Consider the following 18,226-nt stretch of genomic DNA (forward strand, 5'->3'; position numbering starts at 1 on the left):
TACGAGGCACGAGGGCCTGGAGGTTCCATGCTGCTCATCGAGGTTCTGACAGACAACAACACACGATCTCACCAGGCTATCAAACACATCCTATTGAAAAATGGGTCAGTGTGGAGTCTCTTATAACTTGTGCCCTGCAGTAAATGCTAGAGAAATGTATTTTTAGCAAAATCTCTTGTCCACAGGGGGGCTTTGTGCGAAGGCGCCAGGCATCATTTTGACAGAAAAGGTGTCATTGTGGCAGCCAGAGACCAGGTTTCTACTGAGAAAGCTCTGGAGCTGGCCATAGAGTCAGGGGCTGAAGATGTGCACGAAGCCGAGGATGAGGAGGAAAAGCCGATTTTACAGGTTACAATAAACACAGAGATGCATGTTTGGTTATTAATAAGCGAAAAGAAGTTTTAAAAACTTTTTTTGTCCTCATAACGCATTTCTGCCACCACCATGCTTCATCAGAGCGATGGTATTAACCAGTTGATGAATAGTACCTGATTTTTACCAAAACCTAAAAATGTAAATTTTTGTTTTATCAAATCAAAGAACATTCCTTTTCCTTATGTTCTGAAAGTGCCTGTCATCTGTTTAGACATTTTGCCATAAAGTCTTAACTGATGAAGCACTTCTGAGATGGTTGTTTAGCAGGTTCTTTCATCTCTTCAGAGGATGTCTGAAACTCCAAAAAAATGAGTGACCACTGGATTATTGGTTACTGCACTGGTTACTGAGTGCTTCCAGGAAACAGTCCTGTACTCTCACCCAGATCTATTTTCTTGACACAGTTTGATCACAGTAGTCTACAGAAAGTTCCTTGACCGCTATGACTTGGCTGACATCCATTGTGACCTGTGGGATCTTCTACACACACACACATTGTATCATTCTAAATCATGTACAATCAGTAGAATTTGCAACAAGTGGGCTTGTTCTTGTCTTTCATACATTTTTTATTTAAACAAAGATTTTTTGACATACTGTATATCCTGTTTTGTTTTTTTCCACACACTATTTTAATCAAGAAATGTTGTCTGCTCTGTGAAATTTGAAATTAAAAAATGTTATGTAATGTCTTAAATGTGGATACATTTTTCAATAATTTGAAATAAAATAAAAATCCCCCTTAATCTCTTTCCATTTCCTCCTCAGTTCATCTGTGATATGAACTCGACGAAAGCAGTGCGGACAGCGCTGGAAGCCCTCGGGGTTCATACTCTGTCGGCGGGGATGGAGTACATCTCTAGCACTGCTGCTGCTCTACCACAGGACCAGCTGGAATCCAGCGCCAACCTCATCGAGGCTCTCAACGAATTCCCGGACGTTGTCAGAGTGTGGGACAACATTCAGGTGCCGGAGTAAGTACAGGAGGAAGGAACGAGGACACTGAATATTTCATCAGATGCAAGTGAAGGACTAATGCTTGACAGGCACAGGAAGAGTCTACATCTCTTTTCTCAGTATCTTGAAAATGTATGTGTATTTGTGCGAATTTAAAAATTGTTTTCAAAATAAAGCTATATTTATGATTTTAAAAAACCTTTCATTTTTTTTCATTGCTGAAATGGTCACAGTGTTTTATTTGGTGAAAAAATTCCAGATGAAAGCTAAATCACTGTTTCTCAGTGCCGTTAAGTAAGGGGCGTGGCCTAACATATGAAGGCGGTGCTTGTACAGTTTGAGTAAATTTATCGTAAGCTAATTCCTCCATGTTCTGAACTTGTTTGTGTCCATCGATGTGTCCTGAGGCAAGTGTGTGAATTTATTTGTACATATTTGCTTTGTACATTTCTTGCACACTTTCCTGGCTTCAAGGATCAGAATCTTTGGATTTAGTTCATTTGCTGATCAATTAGCAATACAGGCAAATATTTTAACAGTTAATGTTCAGTTATAAGGTAACTACATACACTATATTGCCAAAAGTATTCGCTCACCTGCCTTGACTCGCATATGAACTTAAGTGAAATCCCATTCCTAATCCATAGGGTTCAATATGACGTCGGTCCACCCTTTGCAGCTATAACAGCTTCAACTCTTCTGGGAAGGCTGTCCACAAGGTTTAGGAGTGTGTTTATGGGAATTTTTGACCATTCTTCCAGAAGCGCATTTGTGAGGTCACACACTGATGTTGGACGAGAAGGCCTGGCTCTCAGTCTCCACTCTAATTCATCCCAAAGGTGTTCTATCGGGTTGAGGTCAGGACTCTGTGCAGGCCAGTCAAGTTCATCCACACCAGACTCTGTCATCCATGTCTTTATGGACCTTGCTTTGTGCACTGGTTCACAGTCATGTTGGAAGAGGAAGGGGCCAGCTCCAAACTGTTCCCACAAAGTTGGGAGCATGGAATTGTCCAAAATGTCTTGGTATGCTGAAGCATTCAGAGTTCCTTTCACTGGAACTAAGGGGCCAAGCCCAGCTCCTGAAAAACAACCCCACACCATAATCCCCCCTCCACCAAACTTTACACTTGGCACAATGCAGTCAGACAAGTACCGTTCTCCTGGCAACCGCCAAACCCAGACTCGTCCATCAGATTGCCAGATGGAGAAGCGCGATTCGTCACTCCAGAGAATGCGTCTCCACTGCTCTAGAGTCCAGTGGCGGCGTGCTTTACACCACTGCATCCGACGCTTTGCATTGCACTTGGTGATGTATGGCTTGGATGCAGCTGCTCGGCCATGGAAACCCATTCCATGAAGCTCTCTGCGCACTGTTCTTGAGCTAATCTGAAGGCCACATGAAGTTTGGAGGTCTGTAGCGACTGACTCTGCAGAAAGTTGGCGACCTCTTCGCACTATGCGCCTCAGCATCCGCTGACCCCGCTCCGTCAGTTTACGTGGCCTACCACTTCGTGGCTGAGTTGCTGTCGTTCCCAAACACTTCCACGTTCTTATAATACAGCTGACAGTTGACTGTGGAATATTTAGGAGCGAGGAAATTTCACGACTGGATTTGTTGCACAGGTGGCATCCTATCACAGTTCCACGCTGGAATTCACTGAGCTCCTGAGAGCGACCCATTCTTTCACAAATGTTTGTAAAAACAGTCTGCATGCCTAGGTGCTTGATTTTATACACCTGTGGCCATGGAAGTGATTGGAACACCTGATTCTGATTATTTGGATGGGTGAGCGAATACTTTTGGCAATATAGTGTATATTAATAAAAAAGTAGCTCAAAATGGAGTCGAAAATAACTGCCTGAAATTCCTCCTGCTTCCTACTTATAAATTCCTCTCTCAAGTGATAAAGTTTAATGAAGTTTGGCTTGTAAAGGTTTCCCTATGCTGCCCATATTCAAAAATCTCTTCAGAGACACCTGATATCTTCAACTTGACCAGTTCCACACTTGTCTGTGTTTCTTTATTCGGTTCTCATGAAAGCAGGCCTTTCTATGTGGCATAAAATCTAAAGGTCATCCCCTGCTCTAAATGCAGACCCACATCCGGCCACTCGGTCAATACCCTGCCACAATAAGCACTCTGGAGCTGCAGTGGACATTGATCAGGTCAGGTGCCAATACTAAAGCTTTTCTGCTATGCTGTAATTTATTAGCCATGTTAAACAGTTAAGGTCTTTCCTTTCGTTTTTGTTGTTGTGATGTGTAAAAAGATGGAGACGGTTTGATTTGTTAATTTGTTGAGCTCTTCTCGCTGCTGGGGTGAGGTGATTGATCAGCTCTCAGTTTGGAGAATGACTCTGTGAGGACCACAGTGCTGATACTCGCACACAAACAGACTCTAAAACGGCAAAGGATTCACTTAAATCCTGAAAACAACACAAACCAAGGAAAAGACACGCTATTCCGGTAAGAGTAAGACTTTATTCCTGGTTCTGTCTTTAAATCTAATGATGGAAGGATCACTAGAGGATTTCTTTTGACATTTTTCTTTAACAAACTTTTTAAGGCATTTATATTCAAAGTTTTATACTCCTTAACAGAGTGAAGTAAAAAAAAATAAATAAATAAAGACAAAAAATAAAGGTGTTAAAAAAAATAAGAATAAAAATTCACAAAATAGCAGAGACAGAAAGAATAAAATAATATACAGTATTACAAAAACTAAATTGAAAAAGAAATGTGCATTGGAAATATTAAATGTAAAGTAAGTTGTGCTAGTAAGGCTAATAATTTTTTTAAATCAATAATAGACGGAGTCTGAATGTTTATTAGTAAGGCGAATATAGACATAAAGCTAAGTTTTTAAGTACGATACGTGGAATTTAGAGAAACTTAAAGTGCTAGCTGATCTTAAGACTCCATTTGGAGCGTAGTAAATCAGGCATATTCAAAAATATTTTATATTGTTTACATCTTTTTATTTTGATAATGCGTTCATTCTAGAATAATTATCACTGAAAAAGAATGGAGAAAATTTTATTCTGTTAAAAGTAACACTGTGGCATAATTAAACAGAAGATCAATATTACACAGTCACATCACCAGCCCTAACTGAATACATGATCATTCAAAAGACACAAATGTTGTGTATTTTGTGAGCAGCGTATATTTTGAAAAATAATTATTCTTTACGGAAAATATAATTAATAAAAAGTTAATAAAAAAATATATTTAATATAAAAAATATAGTTTTTCTGAAACACAAGTGAAAATCGTGAAAATCAGTCAAAATGTCCTCCACTGAAGCTGGTAAGTAATGACAGAAATTTCTATTTGGTCTCCATTTAGCTACTGATTTAGATGGGGTTTTTTTCTTAAATAAACAAATACATTGTGTTGACAGATGATATGAATCACACTATATAGGTTTACTGACAAGCATCCAGCAAAAAATAAATAGTAATCTGGTAATGATTTAATTCTGGGTCTTGGAAAATACATTAACATTATAAAGGGTGGAAATCTTATAAAGATCTCCTAACTCACTGTTAGAATCATAGACACATTTCTGAAAATAAAGTAATGAATTTCATCTGGCACGAAAGCCTAGTGCCTATATGTACCCAATGTCAAAAAATGGACGAGGAAGAGGAAAATAAAGAATTACTGTAGCTATTTTATTTGATTTATTTATTTGATTTTATTATCAAATTTTCTAATATGTTTGATGAAAAGTCTCTTGTCATCGTCTTGTTTTCTCCTGTCCACTTCCTCTCATGATGTGACTATGCAGGTTTGGTGTGCTGAGCTCTCCTGCTAACGCTGACCAGATGAAGTGTGGAGTCGCCAACCGCTTCCCAGCTTTCTCCCTCAGCTTTAGCCGTCCCAGACGTTCGATCTCCAGGAGTTCGCCCCCAAACATTGAGCTTGTCACCATCCCCAAGGTGAAGAAACATCAGAGTAGGTCACCCAAGTAGATCAATGAGAGACACCTGTTCTGATCTGTATTAGACTGCAGATACCTATATCTATATGCATTCAAATTTAAATCCAAAGTGGGTGTGGCCTTAATATATTAAATATAGAATCTTAAAAGTTCTAATTCCCAAAACATAAATAAACTAGTAGCTGAATTTAATCCGTTACTATGGACGAAGTTCATATTTTTTAATGTCTGTATTTGTGCCTGTTTAGAAAACATTTATCTGTACAGTCAAAATGAATGTATTCATCCTATGAATATATTCAAAATGAAATTTCTCCATATTTTTGGTTACATCCCTAATTTGGTGCAGATGTTCTGCAAATGTTCATATATTGCGCTGGATGTTCATGAAGGAATCAATTGCTGCCTATTTGGTGTGACAGAACGGAAAGATCATTAGGGCAGAGATATCCTCACAGAGAGGGATTGTAATCAAATCGATGGATAATGTCAGCTGATGTCCACACCAACCGCAAGCAATGTGCAACCTCTGAAATGTTCATTCATGCCTTCTGTGTGGAGAGCATTTTCATCCACTCCCCAATACATGAACCACAACCTTTTTGACAGAAATGTCATATCATCTTGTCAATTTTGGAACCAACCCTCTACTTCCCGTGTCTCTTTCATTTGACCCTGTATTCTAATGGTTTCAATATTTGGCAGTTTGTAGGTCAGTGCAATTTCAGTCATCAATGCAAACCCAGATGATGCAGATGTGGATGAAACGCAATAGAAAACACCCGAAGTCATCAAGAATGGACTAATAATTCCTTCAAAAAATCCACAGTTTGAAATGCTGCTGCTTGTAAGACAGAAAGGAATGGGAGTGTGAAGGCACGGAATGGAAGATGGATAAACAGAAGCACAGACAGTGGTCAGTTTTGTATTCTGTGGAAACATGTGACTAGGTTCTCTTTAACCCTTTAGGATACCGTTAACATTGAGACATTATTTTATGGTAATTCTGATAAGATCTGGCTCAGAAGACAGTCAGTTATGGAGAAGAAATGACCTGATATTTGTAGAAAGACAAAATAGCCTTTGACAATTTCAATCACAAGCCATTCCTGTTTAACCTCAAGAGTCTTGGTATTAGTGACATAGCATGCTGTTTTGCTTCGTACCTGGAGGTTTGGTCATGTCAATCATGTCAACCTTCTCAAATGGTGTCCCACAAGGCTCAGTGCTGGGTCCTTTTTCTGTTCTCCCTCTGTACATACACTCTTAGTGAGGTTATGTTTTCACATGTATTTTCAGACCCCTGCTATGCTGATATACATTTCAGTTCTCGTTTCGTCCCTTGGACGCTCATGTTTTTGAACAGATCTCAGCATGGCTGGCAGACATTTTGTCAAGGATGGCAGCTCATCACCTGAAACTATCCTAACAAGACTGAGCTGTATATACCTGGAGACGCATCCTGATGTCCATATATTTTGTTCTCCTTGGAGAACTATCAGATCACACTGTCTGGCAACAAATGCAACTTTAGCATAGTTGGACCCTAAAGTGGACAACCAAATATCCTTCTAAGTTCCCATTGCTAATCTTTCTCTGTCATGCAAATTTCTCATTTTCAGCAACAGAAAGATCTGTCCATTTCTATACATGGAGGTCACTCATGTGTTTGAGACTGGACTACTTCAAGTTTCTGACTGTTGCAACTAATCCAGAATACTGCAGCACACCTTTTTTAAACACCCCAAATCTGCGTTCTGTCCTTAGGATATGTTTTTCACTGAGACTATAAATCATTTCTGTAAGTCAGTCAGGATAAGGCATCTGCTAAATGTAAATGTAAGAGATTAGAGTAATGCTTGTGACCAAAAAATATGGCATGGCAACAAGAAGCAGATCGTCTTTAAATGTATTCATGTCAGAATGTCATGTACATCAGTACATCAATATATTTACCAAATTTCCATCCCTGGCATACTTAAATACAGGAAAAATCTAATGGTAACTATTTCTTACAAATACAGTTTTACGTTGTGAATATTTTTCCATGATCTGCTTCTTGGTGTCTGTTGTACAGTTTGCACTCATGCCAAGATAAAAGCTCTCTGTATATGTGCCTCTTCATACAGACACTGTCTCTGGGCACTAATGCGTTCCCTGAGTATCAGCTCCAGACTCCTGACGTCCATAAGTGGATCATGCTACACTACAGTCCCTTTAAAGCAGCATGGGATTGGGTTATCCTGCTGCTGGTGCTCTACACTGCAATCTTCACCCCTTACTCAGCGGCGTTCCTGCTTAACGAGTTGGCAGAAAAAAAGCAGCACATCTGCAGTTACACCTGCAACCCACTCAACATCGTGGATGCTGTTGTGGATGTTCTGTTCATGGTGGACATTGTGATCAGCTTTCGCACCACATACGTCAATCAAAATGATGAGGTTGTAACGCATCCCAAGCGCATTGCCATCCATTATATTAAAGGATGGTTTCTTATTGACATGGTGGCTGCCCTTCCATTTGACCTGCTCATCTTTAAATCTGGGTCAGATGAGGTAAGAAAGTATCTAGAAAACTTCTTCAGAGTGACTTGGCTGACACTGTTCCCAGATTTGGCCTGCCTACAAAGATTATTTGGCCCATGAGTAGAACAAAAAACATAAATCATATTAAAGTATACACTAAGACTTCATATTAGGTGTCCTGTACTGAGGAAATTTTATTAGCTTTAAACTCAGCACTGGTTAATGAAGATGAATAAATGAAAAATAGTAAACTTTAAGATCTTTCCAATCAATAAAGACTACTTATAATATGTATAAGGGCATCTGACAATTTATTTGAAAGATACTAACTGATGAACATGTCTATACCTTGAACTATCCATTCATTCTAACCTTACTTAATTTCAGACAACAACCACTCTGATTGGTCTCCTGAAAACTGCACGACTGCTTCGATTGGTCCGTGTGGCCCGGAAGTTAGATCGGTACTCAGAGTATGGAGCTGCAGTCCTATTCTTGCTCATGTGTACATTTGTGCTCATCGCTCATTGGCTGGCGTGCATCTGGTATGCTATTGGCCATGTAGAGAGGCCCTACATGAAAACAGGTTGGCTGGATAACCTGGCTGATCAACTGGGGAAGTATTATAATGACAGTGATGCCACTTCAGGTCCTTCTATAAAGGATATGTATGTCACTGCCCTGTATTTCACCTTCAGCAGCCTGACCAGTGTGGGTTTTGGGAATGTTTCACCAAATACCAACTCTGAAAAGATATTCTCCATCTGTGTCATGCTTATTGGGTGTAAGTCATTTTACATATATTCACCTCTTAACATCTCTTATTTTATCAGTCCCAACTGCCACCCTAAAGCTCCAAAGTTAAAAGGACTACATCCTAGATCCTGTGCCTTTAGGATAAAAGAGGATACAAGGGATATGTTCCATTGAGAGTGTCAGCCAAGTAAAAATAGTTTGTACCTTAACAGCTAAAGTCCAACATCCTAATTTGCTGAGATTTACACAAAGGTAAACTATTTCCTGTAGCCTCTATCTAAGTATACAAGAATATAGCATGGAAGGTACATTCTTGCTGAAGAGATATTATACCTTGAAAGCTCTGGTCTCGTACCCTAGTTTCCTGAAATTGTGGCATCAGTTATGATGCTTTTCATCCTCAGAAAAGGTTTCTGTATCCTCTGTTGTATCCTCTATTGCAAGGTTCCCCAACCTTTTTTGTACCGTGGACCGGTTTTGATCCCAGACAATTTTTCCATGGCCTGGGGGGTGGGGGCTGTGGGGTGTGGGGGGCGAGGGTGTGATTGATGAGGGAGCTCTCTATTGACATTTGTTTTTGGTTCATTTTAGCATGCATTAGCTTGCAGACTTACTGATGTATGGAAAAACCTGCGGAAGTGTGACATTTTTTTAAATGAAATAGTCTGACAGTTTTCTAACATTATCAGTTTCCAAAAATACAAAAACAGCAGATGAACCATATAAGGTATATTTCTGGTCCTTTAGGATGAAATTTAAAGTTACATTACATGCAAGCATGCAAATATACAGGGGATCCCAGTGACAAGTCTATGTACTGTACCATAAAAACTACAATCTAGTTCGAGAACAATGAAATATACACTACCAGTCAAAAGTTTGGACACACCTTTTAATTCAATGTTTTTTGTTTAGGGATTTATTTTCTACATTCTAGAACAATACTGGAGATTTCAAAACTATGAAATAACAGACATGGACTTACGTAATCCATATGTAATGACAACAAAAAACAGTCAGTTGTTATTTTAAGACACGAAGGTCAGGTGTTCTGGAATAGTTCTTGCAAGAACAGTATTGTCAAGTGCATTTGCAAAACCCATCAAGCACCATGATGAAACTGGCTCACATGAAGACCATCCCAGGAAAGCAAGACCAAAATTTACCTCTGCTGCAGAGGGGAAGATTCTAATTCATTTAGAGTTACCAGCCTCAGAAATCACCAATTAACCGCACCTCAGATTAGAGCCGTTATGAAGGCTTTACAGAGCATCAGTAGCAGACATATCTCAATATCAACTGTTCAAAGGACATTATTGTGTATTTACAATGTAGAAAGAAATAAACATCAGGAAAGACCATGGAATTAGAAAGTGTGTCCAAACTTTTGACTGGTAGTGTATGAGTGGTTAAAAGTTCATAGTTTCAATGCAAATAAGGTCAAAAAACACCTTTACTTGACATAAAGTGAAGTGGGTTCCAGGAATAATCATTTGGTACTGTATTTCAGACCCTTGTTACAATTCTTTCTATCTCTTTAAAACTATCATAACCTTTCTTATACTTAATAAGAAAACAAGCTTATTGTAATATTTGATTAATTGTAACTTAAACTGCATGTTATCCTTAGAACATTACCCTTTATTTTGAAAAGCAAGATATCCTTATGTTCTGTTATCTGTTCATCCTCCAGCCCTTATGTATGCCAGCATATTTGGGAATGTCTCAGCAATCATACAGCGTCTTTATTCTGGAACCACCCGCTACCACACGCAGTTGCTGAGGGTCAAAGAGTTTATCCGTTTCCACCAAATACCGCCAGGCCTGAGGCAGAGGCTGGAGGAGTATTTCCAGCATGCTTGGTCCTACACCAATGGCATTGATATGAATGCAGTAAGGGACATGTGCACCTCAACACCATGTACTCAAACAATCTGTAAACTGAAGCAAGCACCATAATTGATGTATATGTCTTACTTGTAATTTTTGGATAAACATTCTTTTGATTTTGGTCTTTTGTAGGTTTTGAAAGGTTTTCCTGAATGCTTACAGGCTGATATTTGTCTGCACTTGAACCGCAACCTGCTACAGAACTGCAAGGCCTTCAAAGGGGCCAGTAAAGCCTGCCTGAGAGCCCTTGCCATGCGTTTAAAAACCACTCACTCCCCACCAGGGGACACTCTCTACCATCATGGCGATATTCTCCATACCCTGTACTTTATCTCCCATGGCTCAATTCAGGTGTCCTGTAATGATGTTGTGCTTGCTATACTGGGTAAGCACAGTGATCCATGTAGAATAATCAATTTTGTGTCCCTCTTTGTTTATTTAAAAGTAGAGAAAATTGTGGAGATCAGTATATCTACAATTCAATTTAATGTGTAAAGCACTTTTAACAATAGACCAGCTTTATAGAAACCCGAATCTAAATTCGGATCCCTATTGAGTGAGCCAGAGGCGAAAGTAGCTAGGAGTGGCACCATGAGGAAGAATACTTGAGGGGAACCAGACTCAAAAGGGAACCTCATCTGGGTTAAACCAGGGATTATAAATCATTAAAACATACATGTGTGTAAGTGTAAAGACAAACAGTCCCAAGTCTTTTGGAAGTATGTTCATTATGAGTATAGTCCTAGAATGAGTATAGGTTTTTATGACTACAAAAACAGTTCTTAGGTACAAGTATATCATTTGCAGGTGTAATTATCAACTGAAACCAGAGTGAGACTTGAGCATAAACTGTTTTTGTTTAGGGAGAATATTCACAGCTGTAAGCAGAATAGAGCATCAGCATAAACCATGCAGTTGTTGAGGGTAAGAGGAGCCACATCAGTAGAGGTAGAAGGAGGGTACAAGACTTAACAATGAAGGCTTCACTAAAGTATATAATAATGTTGTTTATTTTTATTTAACAATTCCAAATGATTTATTCCATATGCACTTGTGTGCAGGCAAGAACAATATTTTTGGTGAGCCCATTAACTTGTACACAGAACCTGGCCACTGCAACGCTGATGTGAGGACACTCACCTATTCTGATCTCCATCAAATTCAAAGAGATGATCTCTTGGAAGTCCTAGATATGTACCCAGACTTTGCTGAAAGTTTCTGGAGGAATCTGGAGATTACCTTCAACCTCAGAGAAGTACACATACACTATTACTCTTTATAGAACATACATAGCATTGGTTCAGTGCAAATACATAACATTTGTCTATTATCAGGTAGATCAGGTACTTCATACTTTACACAATGAAGATAATGGCTGCCATTACCATATTAATCACCCAAGATGTCAAAGAAACTCACTGGAGAGACGCAACAGGCCAGGTAAGAAGACAACCATGCTGAACCATGGTTACCTAGTTCAGCTTTTTAATGAAGTTAAAACAATAAACTTTTATACATCCTGGACAGATGGAATGGATCAAGATGATTCCTATTCAGTTCAAACGTGTACCGGCCTGGGTCATCACTGCTTTGCTGGCACTCACACTCACTGGGATGAGCAGTGTAGCTGTGGCTCCTCCAGAACTCAATCTAGTGAGAACATCAGCAAACTACCTTTTTCCCACAGCCAGGTATATACCCCTGAAAGAAACCCCCAGGATTACCCTCCATCTGCCCTACGGGTGATTCCACCCAACAGCAAAACTGGGATGGGCATAGAGCCTGGCATGGACAGAGGTAGCTACTCCAATCTCCAAGCACATTATGGTATTATACCTTGTTTTACAAAGAACCTCATTCATGTCTACTTACTGTAGGAGCTCATTTTTCTGGATTGTACCATTACTGGCCCGATCGTTTGCCCACTCAGTATGCAGGACGTTCTTGCAGATCCTCTTCCATCCAAGCCTCAAATCACCCAACGCCATTTGCAGAAGAATGTCCCAGTGAGCTTGAGTCCAGACTTGAGTTACTGCAAAGTCAGCTAAACAGGTAGGCCAATTAATGATTTTATTCCTGCCACATCTATTTCCAAGCACTGAGGTATACTTTTTAGTATATTTTATAGTATACAGTCCATTTGTATTTACATGATAACAAATGTTTTGGTTTTGACTCTGTACTACACCATTTTAGTTCCAGTGAACATTTCACTATTTGCCCTTGAAAATAACATACAGTCCCATCCAAAAGTACCAGAACAAGACTAATTCTTTTGTTCAAAAATAAAAAAAATATTGGAACATGCAACCAACAGGTTTTATGTTGCCCATGTGTGTCCTGGTATAGAGTGATCATTTAAAAAATTTAACAAACATTTTCGTTAGAAATGGAAAATCTATAGGAGCAATTGCACATACATTGGGCATAGCCTATACCACAAATTGGAATGTCTTAAAAAGAAAGAAACTACTAGCTTACTAACAACCAAACATCAAACAGGAAAGGGAAAACAACAGTCAGTGACATGACCAATAACCTCCACAGGGCAGGGATGACGGTGTCACAATTCATCATATGAAGAAGACTTCTAAGGTAGCAATTTAAAGGCTATACCACCAGATGCAAACTACTCATCAGCAGTAAGAATCAAAAGCCAGGTTGAAATTTGTAAAGAAATACCCATATGTAAAATACAAAAGTTCTGAAACAGATATTAACCACTACCAAACTCATAGATAGGGCAAGGTGTGGCAAAGAAAGGATCTGCCCATGATCCAAAACATACGAGCTGGAGTAGTACCATAGCTTGGGCTTGAATGGTTGCTTCTAGAATAGGCTCACTATTCTCATGATGGTAGCAGCAGAGTGCTTTCAGAGGTCTACAGAAACATTCTGTTTGCCAAGTTCCAGAGAAATGCATCCAATTTAATTGGGAGGAACTTCATCATGCAGCAAGACAATAACACAATTCACACTGCCACACAACAAAGGATTTGATGAGAGAAAAAAAGGGGAAGGTTTTAGACTGGCCGTATCAGACCCCAGACCTTAACCCAACTGAGCAGTATTTCACCTCCTGAAGAGGAGACCACAGGGAGAAGCCTCCACCACTACCACCAAAAACAAACAACAATGGAAAGAAGTTGCAGATGAAGCCTTGGAAAGCATCCTATTGCTACTTATTGCAAAAAAAGGTATATGCAACCAAATATTAAATTATGTACTATTGTTTTGCACATCAGAATTTTGTGGTCTGTCACCAATAAGTTGTTAAACACATCCAGCTGTACATATTAGCAAATGTATTTATTTTCTGAGATTCTGATGGATCTCTGATGCTGGAATGTCTTCAGTTAATTTAAAACAAACAAAAACCAACTTGTCTTTTTTATTCCAATACTTTTGGAAGGGACAGTAAATGTTTGGGATCCTTCAGCTGCTGCAAATTGAAGCACCATTCACTGACTTTTGGTAAAACCAGTAGTGATGTTCAGAATTCATCCTGTTACTGCTGTTATTGCTGTTACATTATTGATAAAAACAGGTGATGTAGTTTCCTGTGGAGCGATCTTTTCCCATGCTTCACAGATGATTATGGACAGTTTTGTACATTTTAACTGCAAACAAATCATATTTCTCATCACTTTCTTTAAGCTTTAATATTATTTGTTCCTAACACCTTCTCCCAGATCTGTATAGGTGTTAAGTTATATATTTTCTGCCATTGGAAACCTTCGCCTTGAGTACTTGAGGGTTATTAGACAGGAATCCTCTTAGGATTATGTAGGTGTTTTCTTCTCATTATGGGTATTTTTCCCTAAAGGCTCTCAGCTGTAGTACTGGTGACCCACTTGTCATGATTTACATGATTTGGGGTTCCTGAGTGGCCTAACATAAAAGTGTTCACCCTACTGATAGAGATTAAAGTTTCAATCCCAGCCATCCATGGTGGGGAGTGTGGGCATCTGCATAGCATCTGTCAGCTCATGTACACAGTGGAGAGCAGATAGTGCTTTCCTCTCAGCAACACGAGCAGCAGTTCAAAAAGATGCAGTTGGTGGGCTTTAAAGATGTTGCTTTAAAGAAGCACGTCTTAGCCTTTAGTATGTTCGTAAAAATTGGGTCCTTTGGACTAACCCTAACTTGTGATCAATAATAATCAATAATTTGATATGTTAGGACCTGCCTTGGTGAAAGAAAGTTTGGCTAAATGCATCAATTTCACATCTCATTTTCTAGACTGGAGGCAAGAATGACTGCAGACATTAATGTGATTCTTCAGCTCCTCCAGCGACAGATTACACCTGTACCCCCGGCATACAGCTCTGTATCACCTGGTAGCCACTGCCCAGACCCCTCAATCCTGTATGGCAGTAGTGGACCAGTGCTATACAACCTATACCCCATTCAAATGGAGAGCAGGACTACCATGATCCAGGTGAGGATCTCCTTGGGTAAAAAAGCTCACAGGTTTTGTAATGAGTTTATTTTCTAACATTGTCTACAGTCGATTCTGAAGGGATCAAGACCTTTTGAGACTCATCTCAAAAGGTTCCACTGCCTATAGTAAGAACTGTGAAGGGTCAACCTGTTTAGGGACATTCATTCAATCATAACCTTTTGAGTATCATTTTATATTTATACGTTTTCTGTTGCACATTTACAAGAACAAACAATGCAGTTTTGTCACAAGCAGCTGCCCACACTATCACCAGTTTCATTTAGGAACAGCTGAACACATGATTGGATCTTGGAAATTTTCAGTTGTAATCAAATATGTGATATTACCTGAAATAGTAATTAAAACATGAATCCTGCTATAGAGAGCTCACGAGAGCACTACATTTGCCTGCTACTATGGTTTGTATTGACAGCAACCTGCATTTATACATATCATGCTGTAGCCAGTTTTCTGTATAAGTGCTGATACAACCTTTTTATCTCAAAAAACTATTTAATATCAGGCTCATCGTTCTGGTGGGAAGCAAGGGTTATAATATAAAGCAAGGAGAACAGACAACAGAAAATTAGAGGGAATTCCCATTGAAGTACCTTATTCAAGAAACACTTGGTCAGTCACATTCCAATATTGCTGATCACTTGAAAAATGTGTGAGTTCAAACGAACAATACCCTAAACCCTTTCCATTCCAATACTTTTGGAGGGGGACGGGAAAGGATGATGACCAGTATTGATGTTTAGAACTCATCTATTTTTGGAGGGGATTGCAGCACAGTGCATACAAAAGCTACAGTATCTATATATTACATGAAATCCAGAGAATAGCATAGACCAAAAACTGACAAAAATTGTTAAAGGAGTATGATGTGGTGTCAGTGTCTATGGCCACAGAGTGGATGTTAGCCATTACCCTCCTTTCCAGAAATGCATAGTTCACAGCTGATTACATGGTATGATCTGCTTTTATAAGGTGTAGGACTTACAGTTTTGGCTGCTTAGAATTCAATATGTAATTTCAAACCTTCCAGAGCACGAGCAGGCCTGATCCAGAGTTCATACCAAATTCTTTGGATTCCCAGCTAAGCAGCATCCATATGATGACAGCAGAAAAGAATGAACACAGCATCAGACATAGCTTAAAGACACCACCTGATGTGACCCCCACCTTTCAAACAGCACCCCATGTGATGGATACAACACGACTTCATGCTTCCCTAAGGTTCTCCTCACTTCCGGGTAATTTAGATTCCTCACTTACCCTGGCTGAAATCCAGAAACATGTATCCGACCCTGTCTTAACCATTAACTCCAGACTGCCTAGAAAATAATTTCCTAATTCAACAAATTTAATGCCAGTTGAGCTTTCTCTGAGGTTTCTCTTTAATATCTTTAAGAGATGTGTGTTCAGGGTTTGGATTAGAACGCTGGAGAAAAACAAATGACTCTGGGTTTCATCAGAATGTAAGGGAATATGAGGTGGACAGGAGAATAGGTACACAATGCAATATATATCTGAGCTTGAATCTGTGCAGAAAGTATAAAGTAGTCCACCCTCACCATTTTCAGCCTGTTAACTAGCCATCCACAGGGAACAGCATGAGATCAGTCCAGGCTTGAAACAATATGTTGGAAACTGACCAAGGACTGCTTAGCATGACAAGCTGAACAGTGTGTGTATACAAGAATTAAAATCCAGTTTGCTTTCATTCCAAAGAAGAGACTGAGAAACTGAAACTGCTAATCTGAGACTGCTTTAGGCTCGATGTGGATCATCAGACAGCAGCTATCAGTTACATATGCTAACTCAATTAACTAGCTAGATAGTTTAGTTATGTTGTGTGCTGTATTATTGAGGTCAGATATGTTTTTCTTCATTCCTTCCTTTTCATTTCTTTCAAGTTTACTAAATTAATTAAACTACATAAACTGTGTAACTAGTTTTATAATATTATTAATAATGTAAACGTTTTCTGTCCTCTCTTTCTTTCCCTTATGTCTTACTTTTCTTTTTTATTTGTCTTTCTTTTCTTAAGTTTATTAAATTAACTAAATTACGTAACTAGACAGTTTTGTAATATTCTTATTAATGTTAATGGTTTCTTTATTTCCCTTATGTCTTACTTTTCTTTTTTATTTCTTTCATTTTGTCTTTCTTTTCTTAAGTTTATTAAATTAACTAAATTACGTAACTAGACAGTTTTGTAATATTCTTATTAATGTTAATGGTTTCTTTCTTTCCTCCTTTTCCTTGTGTCTTGCATTTCTTTTTATTTCTCCTTCATTTTGTCTTTCTTTTCTTAATTCTACTAATTTAACTAAATTGCATAGCTTGACGTTTTGTAACGTTGTCTGCTATAATGGTTGCTGAAAAGTTTTTCCTTCTGAATTTCTTCTTACTGTCTTATTTCCTTTACATCTTTCATTTGCTTCCTTCTTATCTCTGCATTCCTTTCAATCACAGCCTTAGTCTTAATTTTCATTCCTATGTTTCAAAGAAAGGGTTAAAATGTTAAAGAAAGACAATAGATACACATCACAAAAAAAAAAAAAAAATCCATTTAGACCTAAAAGTTATTCATAATATACAAATATATTTTCTTTTTTCACCCAGTGGAAACATTTGATACATCTTGATTAGTTTTTACAAAAATCACAAGCAATGTTTGTTTTTTTTCTCTTAACTATAAAATAAAACACACCACAGCCTAAATGGATAATCTGTAATACATTAAATACACAACCCAGTACAGATGTTACAAATGCTGCTTAGAGAATTTCTACACACACGGGCACAGCTGGCAGTGTTCAGATGTCAGAGTGCAACAAATCTGAAAGTACAGTAAAGTACACTAAATAACATAAAAATAGATTTTAAAAAAGCCTCTGAACATATAAACGTATAAAAAGATGCTTTTGTTAAAATCACAATGATACATTAATTTATTTTACAGCTCCTTCAATGTGCACTGTATCGATTTTTTTCTTTCTTTAGTGTTGCAGAGTTTTGCTTCGTTTCCTTCTCGGCCTAAACTCCACATGCCGTAATAGCTTAACTATAAAACTACAAAAGACATGGCTCATCTTCTCTTCAGAATCTTCTTCTGTATGTATTATGTATTATTAACGTGACCAAGTTGCTGAATAGCTGAATAGTCCCTGGACGCACTTTTCAGACTGCTGCATATATGGAAGAGAAATTTGAGCTAAAAGCGTGTGTTTCACACTGCTGGGTTTGTAGACGTCTGTCCCGGACCCCACCCTCCAGTTTGGATCACAAAGCCGTTCTTTGTTTCGTCGGGAACTTAACATGC

General features: G+C 38.6%; 2 protein-coding genes across 6 annotated transcripts in view; both read left to right on the forward strand.

The window, feature by feature from the left end:
- Positions 1-1,519, forward strand: part of LOC131363256 (translational activator of cytochrome c oxidase 1) — a 2,792-nt gene extending 1,273 nt beyond the window's left edge. The window contains exons 4-6 of the mRNA XM_058405600.1: positions 1-104; positions 186-348; positions 1,144-1,519. The exon at positions 1-104 is cut by the window's left edge and continues 30 nt beyond it. Coding sequence (XP_058261583.1) covers positions 1-104; positions 186-348; positions 1,144-1,353 — 477 coding nt within the window. The 3' untranslated portion in view covers positions 1,354-1,519. The remainder of the gene's footprint in view (positions 105-185; positions 349-1,143) is intronic.
- Positions 1,520-1,979: 460 nt separating this feature from the next.
- kcnh6b (potassium voltage-gated channel, subfamily H (eag-related), member 6b) lies at positions 1,980-17,515 on the forward strand. 5 transcript variants are annotated; one of them, XM_058405849.1, is made up of 12 exons: positions 1,980-3,800; positions 5,128-5,278; positions 7,410-7,835; positions 8,193-8,589; positions 10,255-10,454; positions 10,584-10,836; positions 11,513-11,706; positions 11,786-11,891; positions 11,979-12,248; positions 12,329-12,503; positions 13,537-13,648; positions 14,694-14,867. In XM_058405849.1, exons 2-12 carry the CDS (start codon positions 5,165-5,167, stop codon positions 14,721-14,723), a joined length of 2,277 nt encoding a protein of 758 aa, XP_058261832.1. In that variant the 5' UTR covers positions 1,980-3,800; positions 5,128-5,164; the 3' UTR covers positions 14,724-14,867. The 5 variants fall into 5 exon arrangements, 3 of the variants coding, with proteins under 3 accessions (XP_058261832.1, XP_058261830.1, XP_058261831.1); XR_009206311.1 differs by having other exon boundaries at positions 1,981-3,800; positions 13,359-13,648; positions 14,694-14,726; XR_009206312.1 differs by having other exon boundaries at positions 1,981-3,800; positions 13,365-13,648; positions 14,694-14,726.
- Positions 17,516-18,226: the final 711 nt, after the last annotated feature.

The sequence above is a fragment of the Hemibagrus wyckioides genome, linkage group LG13, assembly GCF_019097595.1.
Source record: "Hemibagrus wyckioides isolate EC202008001 linkage group LG13, SWU_Hwy_1.0, whole genome shotgun sequence".
NCBI lineage: Eukaryota > Metazoa > Chordata > Actinopteri > Siluriformes > Bagridae > Hemibagrus > Hemibagrus wyckioides.

Bases quoted from the DNA above. Each gene is read 5' to 3' on its own strand.
- kcnh6b (XM_058405847.1), top strand. From the start codon at position 5,165: ATGAAGTGTGGAGTCGCCAACCGCTTCCCAGCTTTCTCCCTCAGCTTT. The intron at 10,837-11,512 runs GTAAGCACAGTG...ACTTGTGTGCAG, and splicing joins TGTTGTGCTTGCTATACTGG to GCAAGAACAATATTTTTGGT. The intron at 12,249-12,328 runs GTAGCTACTCCA...TACTTACTGTAG, and splicing joins AGAGCCTGGCATGGACAGAG to GAGCTCATTTTTCTGGATTG.